Below are 15,328 nucleotides of genomic sequence, written 5' to 3'. Positions count from 1 at the left end.
AGGAGAATCGTATAACAAGGAAGAGGCTGTGGACAATGGCTGGGTTTCGCTTCCAAGCTGGATGTTAGGTTTTTCCTTGAGATTTCTAAGCAGTGGTACAGTATGCGGCCTAAGAGAGTCCTTAGGTGGATAGGCAGTTACACCAGGGAGGCTCACTGGGTCGGTTCCGCTGTGTGTGTGTCTCAGGTCACCTGGAAAAGGCCGCTAGGGGCCAAATGTCCAGAGACCTCTGCCCACCTGGAGGTGGAACAGGCCTGGCTGCCCCCTCAGACGCTCCTACAACTCATCGTGGGTTAAGTGTTGTCTCCAGAGGCCCTGTCGAGATTCTCCTCATTATCAAGTTCATCATCATTTTCACTATCTGTATCATCTTAACATCAAACATTAATCAGGTACTTACTTTGAAGCGGGCCCATGCTCAGCATTTATAAGCATCGTCTCATTCACTTTCTTAGCAATTCTGGGAAGTGGGGGCTATTATCATCCCCACTTTCAGATAAGCAAACTGAGGCTCAGAGAGGTTACATAACTTTTGTCCAAGGTCACACAGCAAGGAAGGAATAACAGAGCCCAGACGGGTCTGGCCCACACTGAAGGCTGAGTCTCAGCCACCCTGTCTACTACCTCCACTGCCGCAGGCAGGTGTGGGGGGGACTCCACAGGGTGCAGAGTTCATAGGGCTCTTCCACACCCATCATCTCTCTTGACTCTCACATAATATCGATAGGCAGGCATCGCCCCATTGTATAACCTGGTAAGCTGAGTCCCAGAGAGGCTAAGTGAGTCGTTACGAACATTTGGTCAGCAAAAGGCAGAGCCAGGTCTTCTGACCCACCCCATCCTCTCATTAGCCAGGCTCCATGTGAGAGAGGAGCTCTTAGACAAAGGAGGCAGGGAGCTGAGGCAGCGGGGGTCTGCCCAGGGTGCCTGGGCACTGCTGAGGGCAAGGGATAGAATTTTGCCCTAAAGGGGGCAGCAGGCGCCTAAAAGAGAAGGAAAGGGAGACAGGAAAGCTTTGATCCTTCAGCTCTTTCAGGATCTGGTGCTGCGGGCAGAGGCCTCCCTGGAGGCGTTCTCAGGGAAGCACGGAGTGGGGTCTGCAGGCTGGGGCAGGCATGGCCCAGAGCCCTGCTGTGAATTTGCTGTCTTCCAGCCAGGCCTCTCATCCCAGGAGAAGAGCCACGGCCACCCCGAGCCTTCAGGCTGATAGCGATGATGGTGGCAGTCTCGTGTGACCCCTATTCAACCCAGGAGGCACAGGGTAGTATGTTTTGGAAGTCACCTCCAGGCTGCCTGCAGTCTGCTCTCCCCTTGTAAATTCCACAAACATCCAGAAGATAAAAGAGGGGATCTCTCAGAGGCAGAACATGAAGCTCTTCAAAGAGCACTTTCAATCAAAAATGGGAAGAGGAGAGAAGTCTTTCTCTCGGAGGGAATGTATTTATACACCCCTGTGTGTGTGTGCACGCGCGCGCGCACACACACACACACACACACTCCCAGTAGCCAGGAGCATCGTGATGCTTACAGAGTGTTCTGCCTGTTCCGTGTTCCCATTCCTCCCTCTCTTCTTTCTCTAGCTCCAGGCATCCTACCCTTTTCTGGCTTCCCGGCCCCCACAGGGTACACCTCTAGACTGCCCTCTCCAGATGGCATTGTATCTTTCTGGCCTTTCTGGCTTTCCTGCCTTGGGCTCTGCTCCCTGCTGACTAAGGTGATAAACAGTCTCCTCCCTGACATCTCTGAAACATCGATTCTAGGGACCACCATCATCTTCTGGAGCAAACGGGGACCAGTTGATGGAAGTTCCTCCCTTCCTAGTCCAGCAAAATGAAAGCCTGGGATCTTAGGCCTGGGGAAGAGCTTCAGAGGGCTTCCCAGGCAGCGCTAGTGGTAAAGAATCCACCTGCCAGTGCAGAGTAGACATAAGAGACATGGGTTCAGTCCCTGGGTTGGGAAGATTTCTTACTGGAGAATCCCATGGACAGAGGAGCTCGGCGGGCTACAGTCCACAGTGTCGCAGAGAGTCAGACATGACTGAAGCGACTTAGCACGCACACATGCAAGAGCTTCAGAGCATCTGGTTGAGTCCTTTCATTTCACAGTAGGAGAAACTCAGGCCTGGACGGTAAAATCACTTACCCCAGATCACAGTGAGTTTATGGCCCAGCTGTGATGAGAGCCAGGTCTTCTGATGTCCTGTCTGTGGTTCTTTCACTGGAGAGCACAGCTATCCCCAAAGAGTGACGGGAGATGCAGAAGGGCTGGGCTGAACCATCGTGATGCCCATACTTCCCTTGACTTTCCATGCCCACAATTGTTAGTCTGCAGTCCCAGCCCCTGTGGTTGTTAATTTGGTTTCATGGCACATGACCTCCTCATCAAAGCCTGCTTTACAGGATAACGTCTTTTTAACTAAGGTAAAAATAAAAGACATGCCCGCCTTTTGGAATAGCCGATCCCATGAGGTTGTTGCTGGTAATCCGGGCTGCACAGAAGCCATGGAATATGATTGCTGCTCGCTACTGAGTCAATGAAAACACAATCCACTACATAACCTCCATAGCTTCTTCTAGCATCTCACTCTTCCCTCTCTGCCTTCCCTGCACCCAGGTTACTGTCAAGTGGAGACAAAGGAGAGAGAGAAGGGCTGGGCTAAAGAGGCAGCTGTGCCTCCAGGAGGCAGTTTTCTGTTTGGTCTAGCTTGGGGAAGCGTCTATTTGAGAATAGACAGAAGTGCCCTGTCTGAGGCTGGGACAGACGTTCTCCCAGGGTGTATGGTCTTTCTGCTTCTATCCAGGAAAGCACCCTCCTGGGATGCTGTCCATTTCTAGTTTCCTCTCCACATGGAATTGTTTTACCATAATGTTGTTGCTGGCCGACTTTATAAACTTGTGAAATGATTTCTAGATTGCAGTCTGAAGTTCTCCCTGTGTTGGTGGTGGTGGAGGGGAAAGAAACTTGAGGATAGAGTTGTTGGTTTGGGTTACTTCGTTTGGATGTATCTTTTTTTTTAATAAACAGAAAAATGACAGGATGCTGTGGTTACCTCTTGCCCATTGTATCAGTTTTCATTTTTCTATTCTTTTCTTCAGTTCTTTCATTCCAACCTATTACATTCCTATCTCCTCCGCCCAGGGTCTTTGCAGGGCTTGACTGCTCTTTTGCCGTAACCCTGCACAGGACCAGTATTGCACCTGCTACATCTTTGTGGTTGATTTCTGTCGCTTTACAAATGTGCTGCTGAGTGGAACTCAAGTTACAGCCACTGTCATTGAGGGACTGAAGTTCTGAAAGGTCCCAACAACCCTCTGAAGGATCCCCACAAATGAAGGCACTAACAATCTTCTCGGAGAAGGCAATGGCACCCCACTCCAGTACTCTTGCCTGGAAAATCCCATGGACCGAGGAGCGTGGTAGGCTGCAGTCCATGGGGTCGCTAGGAGTCGGACATGACTGAGCGACTTCACTTTCACTTTTCACTTTCATGCATTGGAGGAGGAAATGGCAACCCACTCCAGTGTTCTTGCCTGGAGAATCCCAGGGACAGGGGAGCCTGGTGGGCTGCCATCTATGGGGTCGCACAGAGTTGGACAGAACTGAAGCGACTTAGCAGCAGCAGCAGCAACAATCTTCTAATCAAACTTCACTCCCTTCTCAAGGGTTGATTTACTTGACAGCAGTCATGAACACTCTCTTGGAGAAATATAGAATGAGCTCAAAAAGGCATTCATGTTTTTCGTTTTTATTAAGAATCTCTTACATCTGCAGTCTAGTTACTTTAAAGCCTGGCCTCACTTTGTAGGGGATTCTCTGGTGACTCAGATGGTAAAGAATCTGCCTGCAATGCAGGAGACCTGAGTTCAATCCATGAATCAGGAAGATCCCCTGGAGAAGGGAACAGCTACCCACTCTAGTATTCTTGCCTGGAGAATTCCAAGGACAGAGGACCCTGGCAAGCTGCAGTCCATGGGGATGCAAAGAGTCAGACATGACTGAGTGACTAATACTTTCACTTTATAAGGCTCTACCTTGTTAACTGATGCTTGACTGAGTGGCTGCTTTTAGCATGAGTTGGGGGTTGAGGAGTGGAGCTGAGATGGAGAAGAAACTGACTTTTGTCAATGGATGTATCCTGTGTGTACAAATCATAAATCCCTTTGTGTATAAAGTGAGGAGTGACATGTCTCTCTCCTTACTTCCTTTGCAACGATTTAGGAAAAATCGCACACATGTGTAGCATGTGTGTGTGTGTGTGTGTGTGTGTGTGTGTGTGTGTGTTTTCTCATTCAGAACCAGTTGGCCTGTTTGTAGATTGTTAAACACCTCACTTTTCCTCCTTTCTTTCTCCACCTTGTGTGTCAACAGATCCACCAGAATTAGTGGTGAAAGAAGCTGAAATGTAAACCTTGATGGAAGCTAGTCTGAGATACATGCCTAGGTTATAAAACATAGTTCTTAAATATCGGTGTAAGCCAGAATCACTTGGACAACTTGTCACAAATAGATACCCGGGCCTCATGACCAGAGTCTGATCCAGGAGGTTTGGGATGAGACTCAGGAATTCACATTTTAATAAGCCCTTTCCTCTTTAACATCCTTCATCTTTAATAAGAATAAGGTGATTCTAATGCAGGTGATCCTAGACTACACTTTGAAAATCACTGTTGGAGAATTGCTTGGAAGGATCCTGGTACTGTCTAAACCCCATACCCTTGGTTTGCAGATAAAATTAAGGAAGCCAAGAGAAGTGAAGTGACTAGGTTGGTTAGCTAGTTAGGGCAGAGCATGGCCAGAAGTGAACAGCACTCTGGGCCTTTCCCACCACTCTATGTATAGGGGAGCAGGCCAATAGGAAGTGAGCTTGCTTTGCAACAGAGTGTATTGAAGTTAGACACAAGGAAGAACTTCCTGACAGAGAGGTATGTGGAGGCGCTGACAGCACTTCCTTTCTCAGGGGATCTTAATTCAAGAAAGATTCTCATCAGGTGTGGGTACCTGAGGTGCAGAAACATCTGGTGACTTCGCATAAAAGGGATCAGAGACCCTTCTCAGAGTTCTGCTGTGGCACCTGGATTTTGACCTTGACAGCAACATAAGGCCAGTGGTTCAGGAAGACTGCGGTGTAGTCCTACCTCTGACAAAGACAAGCTTGTGACGTTGGGCCACTCGCTCAATTCTTGGCCTTCATTTCTTCCCTGGGAGATAAGTGTGGTTGCGTTAGATTGCCTGTAATTTCCGAGGAGCCATCATTTTTATTTTCCACTGTAACTCCCTCACCAAAGCTCACACAACACTGGGACTTGTTTGTTGGCTGAACAAGTTCATCAGTTGAATAAAAAACTACTCATTATTGAGTTTCCAGAAGTTCTGTCTGCCAATTCTCCCTTGCCTAGGGCGTTTTTAGTCTCTGTCTGACAGGTCCATAGTGAGCTTCCCTTTTTATACTAATTTACATATTTAAAGGGGTCTAACCTCAGATGAGGGCTTCCCTGGTGGTTCAGTGGTAAAGCATCTGCCTATAATGCAGGAGACACTAGTTCGATCCCTGGGTCAGGAAGATCCCCTGGAAAGGGGCATGGCAACCCACTCCAGTATTCTTGCCTGGAGAATCCCTGGACTGAGGAGCCTGATGAGCTACAGCCTGTAGAGTCGCAAAGAGTCGGACAGGACCGAAGCGACTGAGCACACACACATACTTCAGATGGACATGAGTTACATCCATGTCCTCTCATGAGTGATTGTTCAGACCTCTGGCTTCTTGGGATCACTCCCCAAGCAGAGAAGGCAGACCAGAATGGCACCTCTCCATCACTGGCATCTCTGGTCACCAGTCCCTGTGCCCCCATCTCATGGGGCCACCCCTTTGATGACCTCCCTCTGTTCCTTTCAGAAAGCGGATCTGGCCGTGGCGGGCCTCACCATTACTGCGGAACGGGAGAAAGTGATTGATTTCTCGAAGCCATTCATGACTCTGGGAATTAGCATTCTTTACCGAGTTCATATGGTAAGAGATTTATTTTATAAGCATTTATGGCATTAGAGTTATTTGCATGCAAACACTGAGTTATATGGTAATAATGAATGACTCACAGAAATATTTAGATTTCAAGACTTAAATGCAAATGTGCCAGGCTATTTTCTCCCCCATCAGCTGTGAGGACTTGCAAACAGGAGAAATGGAAAAGTCACACTTGGGGGCTTTCCAGTAAAAATAATGCTTCTGCCTCACTGCATAGGGATGGCCAAGAACAATCATTCAACTCTTGGTTTGCAGAGTGTTGGCAATTGGACCCGTGGGTTACTCAGGTTCCTCCAAGGTGGTGGGTCCCCAGCCCAGATGAGTCACCCCAGATTTCTCAAAGCCTTTTGGCAACCTTCAGATCTGCTTCTCTTCATTATAAGCATTGCAAATACTGAGGCAATGCAGACTCCCTCTTTTTATTATCTGTACTGGAGAATAAAGAGCAGGTAATGTAATATCACTTATAGCTTCTTCTGCCTCCCTTTCAAAAGGAAAGACTAGACTGAGTATAAAAATGAGTTTGTAAAAGCTCACCTATGGGCAGCAGGGGCTGGACGCGACGTCAAAGTTACTGGCTGGTGGGGGGAGCATCCAGAGAGGGAATAGTAACCCTTATCCAACCTGGCTCTAAGCACACATCTATTACATGGATTTCCCCAATGATCTAGTCACTTTAGGCATCCAAGGTCATGCCAACATGATGTATTCTAGCACCCAGCACCACAAAGCTGCTCAACAGCGAGGAACTCAGAGCTCACCCCATGCACCTGCTGAAGACCCTCCACCCTTCTGAGCCCCTCCCAGGCCCCAAGTCTCAGCCCTGGGAGAAAGGAGTTTTCTGTATTTGCAGCCCCAGCCAGGGCATCAGGATCTGTGGCCCGTTTCTCCAGGAGGAAGGACGTCTTGTCTCAGAGTCCACTCGGGCAGCTCAGAAGGCCACTGCCCTGGGCTGGGCTTCAGTGTGCATCATCGTTGCTGCCCAGCTTGGACAAAGAGGCTACGTCATCTGGAAGATGAGACAGCATCAAAATCCCAAGCTGTCCGGGCTAAGCCAGAAGGAAATGTGAGGATCTGGTCATAATCACTGCGGTGATGGATGTGTCTGTCTTATGAATGAAGGGGGATTTTGATCCTTCCCCCTATCTTTTCCATGATAATGATAACTGCCATTCACTGAGCACCTCTTGTGTGACAGACACTCTTCAGGCCCTGTGATGTGGGGTGTTGTTACAGATTGATTTGTGTCCCCTCAAAAGGACTTGTGAATTGGGTGACCTTATTTGGAAATAGGTTCTTCGCAGATGGAGTCAAGTTAAGATGAGGTCATACTGGAATGGGGGAGGTGGAGCTAATCCAATGACCAGTGTCTCTATAAAGAAGTGGGAAATTTGGACGCAGACACCCAGAGGAGAAGACAAGACTCTGTGAATTTGGAGGCAGACTGCAGGGATGCATCTACAAGCCAAGAAACGCCAAGGATGGCCAGCAAACCCAGAAGCTAGAAGGGACAAGGAAAGAACTTGCCCTTAATTCTGAACTTCCAGCCTCCAGAACCGTGAGACGATACACTTCTGTTGCATTAAGCCCCCTCCCTGCCAGTCAGTGGCACCTTGTTACGGCAGCCCTAATAAATGAGTACAGTCATCCTGTTCTTATTTTAGAAATGAGGAAACAGTGGCAAGCAGTTCTACAAAGGTGGCCAAGCCCACACACCTCTCAGTGAAAGGGCAGAGTTCAAACCCAGGAATAGTGTGCTGCAAGCCTGTGTTCTCTGTCGTTACTGAAAGAGTGTATATGGGGTCCGGCTGCTCGCCACTCAAAAGCCAGTAAGCCGGCCACGTTGGTGGAAAGGGAAGTTTGCTTTATTTCAGATGCCGGCAACTGGGGTGGGGGAAGGGTGGCGGACGTCTGTCCAAAAGGAGGGGGACTCTCCCTATCCCCTGCTGGCAACCAGTGGGGCAAGAGCTTTTATAGACAGAAGTAGGGGGTTACATACAGGAATAGCAGTCAGCTCTGACTGTCATCTTTAAATTGGCCATCAGTGGTCTGAGCAGCAGCATCTTGATTGTTTAGGTCCAATCTTTCGTTTCAAGGTCGGTTTGTTTCCCTTTCTTTGAGGCTAGTTCTTGGAATTGTGGCAGCTCATGTCATGGGTATGGTCTGGTCATCCTGTAGTTAATTTCTCCACCTGCTGTTTTGGTATCTGTAAGACAGCTCAGAGGATATGGCTCAGAATATTATCTATAGCCCTTGAGAAAGAACTATGGTTCTTGACTATGCTTAATGACTACATTATTACTATTTAGTCTCTTTTGACTGTTTTCCTTTGTTTCATCATTTCTCACTTCTCTGATTAAACTTATCCTTTGGCTAAAGTTTTCCACACACATAGGGCAGGCAGAGGACATGATGGGGGGAGACAAGGACCATAGGTCCTGCTCTGTTTCACCGTGATATGAGGCTGTCACCTACATTGTGTGACCTGCTCATAAGCTGTCCCGTAAGTGGGGCTCTCTCCCTGCTCTCAGCTGGTCCTCACAACTGTTCTTTGAGGAAAGAAGGGAGGTGTTATCATTCCCATTTTACAGATGAGGAGACCAAGGTCACACCTGGAGCTGGGTCTGGAATCCAGGTCTCCTGATTCACAGGGTAATGTTCTTGTCACCATTACATCTCTTGGTACCTGGAGACAGCTTTCCATCCAGCACCATTACTTGAGCCCCACCCCCACCCCGACCCATTCTCCTCCCACAGCTGAGCTCCGAATGAGGATCCAAAAAAAGACGGAGACACAGTCTTCCTCCAAATGGTATATCTACGGCCAGGTCACATGACTAGGCTCTGGCCTTGATTTCTTGATTAAGGCCAAAGGCACTAGAGCACCACCCATGATCAGATGGGCTGAGAGGAACCATATGAGTAAAAGCACATCAGCACAAGTGTTTTCACTGCCTAGGAACATCTGCTACTAGGCCACCTCTACCACCAGGACACCATTATTCTGAATATCAGCTCTGGACATCCTTAATTGGATCACTGGCCAAATGTTTTCTACCACCTGCCCACCTCGAACTGTATGAGATCATCTGCATTTGTTCTGGGATGTGAAGTTTTATGTGTCACCTTGGAGAGGTTCCGTCAAACCCTAGTCCAGACGATCCTATGAGGGTCTTTTGTAGATGCGATGAACATCTATGATCAGTTGACGTCAAATAAAGGAGATGACCCTTGATAATGTGGGTGGGTCTCATCCAATCAGTGAAAGGCCTTGAGAGCAAAAGCAGGTTTCCCAAAGCAAAGGGAATTCTGTATCAAGGCTATCACGTAGAAATCCTGAGTTTCCAGCCTGCCCTACAGATTTGGGACCTACCAGCTCCTACAATCTTGCCTGGAAAATCCCATGGATGGAGGATCCTGGTAGGCTGCAGTCCATGGGGTCCCTGAGGGTCGGACACTACTGAGTGACTTCCCTTTCACTTTCCACTTTCATGCGTTGGAGAAGGAAATGGCAACCCACTCCAGTGTCCTTGCCTGAGAATCCCAGGGATGGGGGAGCCTGGTGGGCTGCCGTCTATGGGGTCGCACAGAGTCGGACATGACTGAAGTGACTTAGCAGTAGCAGCTCCTACAATCACAGGAGCCAATTCCTTGAAATAACTCAGGTAGTGCTACTGGTAAAGAATCCACTTACCAATGCAAGCGAAGCAAGAAACACAAGTTTGATCCCTGAGTCAGGAAGATCCCCTAGAGTAGGAAATAGCAACCCACTCCAGTATTCTTGCCTGGGAAATCCCATGGACAGAGAGGAGCCTGGTGGGCTACAGTCCACAGGGTCACAAAGAGTCAGACATGACTGAGCATGTGCGCGCGCGTGCACACACACACACACACACACACACACCCTCCTGGTTCTCTCTGTCTCTCTGGAGAGCCTTACCCACACAGTTCCCCTGTCTGATCAACATTCCTTCCCCATCCCTGCCATTTTACTGAGGCACTAGGGTGTCACACAGCTGCTCAGATCTAATTTCTAACAGGGGGCCAAGCTGAGTAAAAATTGAGTGCTGGCGTGAACAGCTCACACTCAGCAGAACTGACGGTTTATGCATTTATTCAACAAATATTTACTTGCATTCCATGTGTGCAGCAGAATGCTTAGAAAGCATCAGAAAGTGAGCTGGGGAGAGGACAATCCTGAATTGACTAAACTGGGGGAGACCTGGTTAGAACAAGTCTGAGATGAACTGTGCAGAGTCTGAAACAAAAGAGGTTGTCAGAAACAGCTAATACCAAAGGGGAGCCCAGCAGAGTTCACCATGAGTGCCACAGTCTAAAATTATTATACACACAGAAGCTCTCTCTGACATAATAAGTGTTAAGCTGATGAAATTAAAGTTGGATACTGGGTGTTTATTATTTTGTAAATTTTCTCTAACTGATAGTTTTCTGTGAGCAAAAATATGATTCATTTAATGTAATTTATAATGACCCAGTCTCTTAGCTCTATATCCAAGGTCACCTGAGTCGTGAATGATAGTTACCAAAAAAGTGAGCGTCTGGTGAAAATCAAACCTGTGTCCAAAAGTGAAAATAATTAACACAAGGTATAAATGCCTAGTTAGAAATTCTTCAGAACCTTTCAAAATAACAGGCGGTGGCAGGTATATCTCAAGTCTAAAGATAATCAGAAGTGATTTGTGCCCTTCCAGCAATCTCAGATTATCTAGGTTCTTTCTCGAACATGGATCATCACGAGTTGGTTGTGGGATATTTTCCTTTCTCTAGAACCTTGGGGTATAATCTATTTCTGCCAGGCATATCCAGGATCAGAATCAGAAGACTGTTTTGCTCTTCGACCTCTACTCCCTGCCACTCAGAGGCTGGCTTTGGCATTTGTTATTGTCAGTCTCTCCTACTTATTAAAACCCCCTCTCTGTTCCTAGCATCCACATCACCGTTTTCTCCTGCTGTGCTTCCTGTCTCTCTGATTATTGCCTTCTTTACCATTTTTCTTGATTCTTCTCTCTCTGTTTGCCACTTAAATGTCTGTGGTCCTTTTCTATTCTCACTCTCCCAATTCTCTGCCTGGATAATCTCACCTGCTCCCAAACCTATAAATCTAACCCTGACTGCTCTCCTGAACTCTGGAAGCATATTTTAAATACATTACTAAGTCATCTCCAGACTTCCCAGGTGGCTCAGTGATAAAGAATCCGCCTGCCAATGTGGGAGCCACGGGAGACACAGGTTCGGTCCCTGAGTCAGGAAGATCCCTGGAGGAGGAAATGACAACACTCCAGTATCATTGCTAGAATAATGCCGTAGACAGAGGAGCCTGACAGGCTACAGTCTACGGAGTCATGAAGAGTCAGACACGACTGAGCACCTGAGCACACAGGAGACATCTCCACATGGATATCTCACAGGCACCTCAAAAACAGTGACACAAACAAACTGCATTTGGTATATTCCTCCCTCCTCCCCTCTGCATCTCCGCATCACAGCATCTCCATCCAGCCACCTGAGCCGCCCTGCGCTTGTCTTTCCTCAAATGTCCATTTGGTCCACTCACGTCCTACACAATCTGCATATATACTGATAATTCCTGCTCACTCTGCCTTGGTTCAGGCTCTCCCCATCTCTATCAACAACTGCTGCATACCAGTGGCCTGTATCCTCCTTGAAGGCAGGCGTTTCTTTTCTTTTTATTTTTTAGGCTTTTAAAAAGTACTTTCTTTATTTTTATTTCTGGCTGTGCTGGGTCTTTGTTGCTGCATGTGGGCTTTCTCTAGCTGTGGTAAGAGGGGCTACTCTCTAGCTGCCGTGTGCAGGCTTCCTGTTGCGGTGGCTTCTCTTGTGGAACACAGGCCCTAGGGCACTCAGGCTTCAGTAGCTGCAGCACACAGCCTCAGTAATTGTGTTGCACGGGCTTATTTGCCCCGAGGCACGTGGAATCATTTTAGAGCAGGGATCATTGAGCCCCTGTCTCCTGCATTGGCAGGCAGATTCTTTGCTGAGCCACCTGGGAAGCCCCACTATCATATGGTATTAGACTATGCATTTTTATGGGATGATTTTTGGTATGGAAAATGTCATCATCCTAAACACGCAGCATTTATTTGAAAAGTATAGAAGGAAGAAAGGAAAGCAGGAGAAGTGTGAGGGATCTTGTGATTCTGTGAGCAATGAGCACCGGTTGCCTTTGTGGCTCACGGCCAAGCGTCACTGACTCCCAGGAACCTGGCTTCTGTCAGGAGGTCCAGTATTCTAGGCAGCAGGATGAGTGACCCGAATTGATTTCTTCTTTTTCTTTCTGGCCTTTACCCTGTTGGTCTTGAGAACAAAAAGTGAGAGAAAGCAGATGTTGGGGCAGCTCAGATTCATCAACAGGTCAGGCCTGCCATAGCTGCCACCTGAGCCCCCTACTCCCTCCTGCCCTGATGCCTGTGCATCCCACAGACAGCAAAGCACCCTCCTGAGAAGGTCTCAGAAACCCTGACCCAGGCCAGGTGAGCTTCCAGGTCAAACATAGAGGGCCCAGGCCTTTAGAATCTGGAGTGTCCCCTTGTACTCCACAGATGGGAATCCAGTGACTGGGAACATCAGAAGTTCAGGACTCTCTTCATTTCCTTGGCATATTAGTTGATTATTATTGAGAAGTTCAGTATGTAACATAGCAGTATAACCCCAAGGGCATTTTGCAGTCCAGGGGAGTTCACAGAATTGTGCATTTTGTAGTCCAGAGTTTTATAGAATTGATGCATACTATAAGCTTCCAAATATCTGTGAATGGAAGGGAGAAGAGCACAGAAAACAAAAAACATTCATATTTGATGTTAGAGTATGTCATGTAGTTTTCTCTCTCTTATTTTTCTACAGCAGCAATTTGCCTAATGATGTTTTTCTCAGATTAATATTAAAGTAAGTTTGTATGCCTCAAGCACACACTGACTGTTGGAGCAAGGCCTCACCAGAGCATGCCAGAAGCCAACCTGGGGTTTGACATTTGGCACATAGAGCCCCCAGATGGATAATCAAGTTCAAAAAATTCAGCATCGATATATTCAAGGAGGTTGGGTGCATGTCCAGGATATTTGCATGTTGACTAACATCATCTGACGCCTCGTTATCCATGAAGCCCTTTCACATAACAGTCTCTGGTTTACTACAGCAACCCCCCGAGGCAGACAGTAGAATTCTTGTTTCACACAGAAGGATTCTGAGGTCAGTGATGGCCAGTGGTGCAGGGGAAAGAAGAAAGATGGTGCAGTGGTGGGAGTGGCACAGAACCCAGGTTTTCAGTCTCCAAGTCCATACATTTCCAATGATCTATCTTTATGGTATAGTAGGTATATTTCCTTGTGTCAAGGACATGTGTTAGGTGATCTTTCAAGATCCTGTCTAATCTGATGATACTATCTATGATCCCAAGTAGTGCCCTGAACCAGCCAGAGCATCTAAGGCTCCCTTGAAAATGTGAGTTGGTGAGATCTCCCTGGTGGTCCAGTAGTTAAGAATCTGCCTGCCCATGCAGGAGACATGGGCTCGATCCCTGGTCTGGAAACTAAGATCCCACATGGTTCAGGAAACCAAGCCCATGAGCCACAACTACTGAGCCTCCAGGCCACAAATGGAGAGTAGCCCCAGCTCACCACAGCTAAAGAAGGCCCACATGCCCCAAGCAAGTGCCCATGTACCACAACCAGGACCACTAAAAACAGGCAAACAAATAAATAAGTGTTTAGAAAATATGAGTTAATTATTTTCCCCTGCGATGTCCTGCTCCATCTTTGAATGACAAATGTGAAAGTTTGACGCTTTGTTCTTTTTCTCTTCTTAACCCTTGGCAAGAATTGTCTCTCTAAAGAAAAGTAAAAAAAAAAAAAAGGAGCAAACAGTGATTAAATTAAAAAATGAGCAAGAAATAAATGTCAACATTAAATTAACACCTGGCATTTTTTCTGGATGTAGTAGTCATTTTTCAAGAAGGACTGTTTCATCTCAGAAAGACTGTTTAGGAAAATGGAGAATAATACTTAGTAAACCAATGAATCATTTCTAATACTGCTTAATACTCTGTTATAAGAAAATAGAAAATGAATAAAGTTCTATTCCTTAAAACTAAGTAACCTGATAGCCCATATAATGGAAGTATGGTTCTCTGGATGTATAATCACATTAATATTGGTTACTTATAGAGTGCTTCTCTCTCAAGAAGCTGAAGGATTTTATCAATGTTACTATAGTAATTCTCACATCCCTACTTCATGTTGATTGCAGTGTTCCACTTTCTGGAAGAAGGAAACAGCACCCAGACAGGCAGAGTGGTTCACCTAAGATCACTCAGAAAGTCAAGGTCAGGACCAGATTTAGAACTTAGGTCTTCTTGTGACAGATTTCCAATCAGCAAAGTGAAAATAGATATACCAGCATCTGGATTATAAAGGCAACAACCCCATCTGGGTGTTTTAAGTGAAGAGGAATTAATTGCTTACTTCTTTTTTCCTCTTAGAGTCAGAGGTGGGAAGTGCATTCTAAACCAAAATATCAAGACAGTCCACTGCAGACACACTGAGGGAGTTATCCCTGGGTTCCTGGGGTGGACCAAGAATCTCCTCCTTCTGCTTCTTCCAGAAGGATTCATGGAGACTGTGTCTGTCTTATCTGTTTCTTCAGCCCTAAAGAGTGTTTTATTGACCACTGGTGACAACTGGTAGTGGAAAGAAACCTCTGTATGAATGGCCATTTAGTTCTACAGACTGGCAAGACCACATGGAGGACAGGATAAGCCTTTGTCATTGGTTCTGCTGGAGAGGGAAGAGTTCTGCTGGAGGAAGAGAAGGAGCAGCATTGATGGCCCAAGTCTGTGTGTCAGGAAATGGTGATGCGGGTGCACAGCCCTCACACAGACACAGGAGAGCCCACTGCACATCTGAGCCACTCTGTCTTGACTTCCTTGGGAAGGCTGAGGTGGAACTGAGTTCCAAAGCTTGCAATTACCAGCTTCTAAGAGCCAGCCTTCCAGAAGAGAGCCTGGTATTACCCTAATCACTTCCTGGGGGAGCCCTGGGGAAGCCCTCATGATTCATGTATTATAACCCACAAAAACTCTAGGAGTTATAGAAAGGGAATGTGGCCAGATGGAATTCTCCCTCCAAGCATCTTTAGCACGTGCTACTACAGGACGGAAAATTGGATTTCTTGTCCATGAGGGAGGGCTATAAAAGGCAGTTCCCTCTTTCGTCATACACCATCTCCCCCACCTCTCTCACACATGGCTCCCATTAGACAGTTGTTGTTCAG

At 47.0% G+C, this 15,328-nt stretch overlaps 1 protein-coding gene across 1 annotated transcript in view; it reads left to right on the top strand.

Moving 5' to 3' along the window:
* GRIK4 (glutamate ionotropic receptor kainate type subunit 4) overlaps window positions 1–15,328 on the top strand; it is a 502,860-nt gene that overhangs the window by 445,653 nt on the left and 41,879 nt on the right. The window contains 1 exon segment of the mRNA XM_027563462.1: window positions 5,894–6,007. Within this exon segment, the coding sequence (XP_027419263.1) occupies window positions 5,894–6,007 (114 nt within the window).

This window comes from Bos indicus x Bos taurus, chromosome 15 (genome assembly GCF_003369695.1).
Source record: "Bos indicus x Bos taurus breed Angus x Brahman F1 hybrid chromosome 15, Bos_hybrid_MaternalHap_v2.0, whole genome shotgun sequence".
NCBI lineage: Eukaryota > Metazoa > Chordata > Mammalia > Artiodactyla > Bovidae > Bos > Bos indicus x Bos taurus.
The sequence above is the reverse complement of the archived record's forward strand: the minus strand, read 5'-3'. Positions and strand labels throughout refer to the sequence as shown.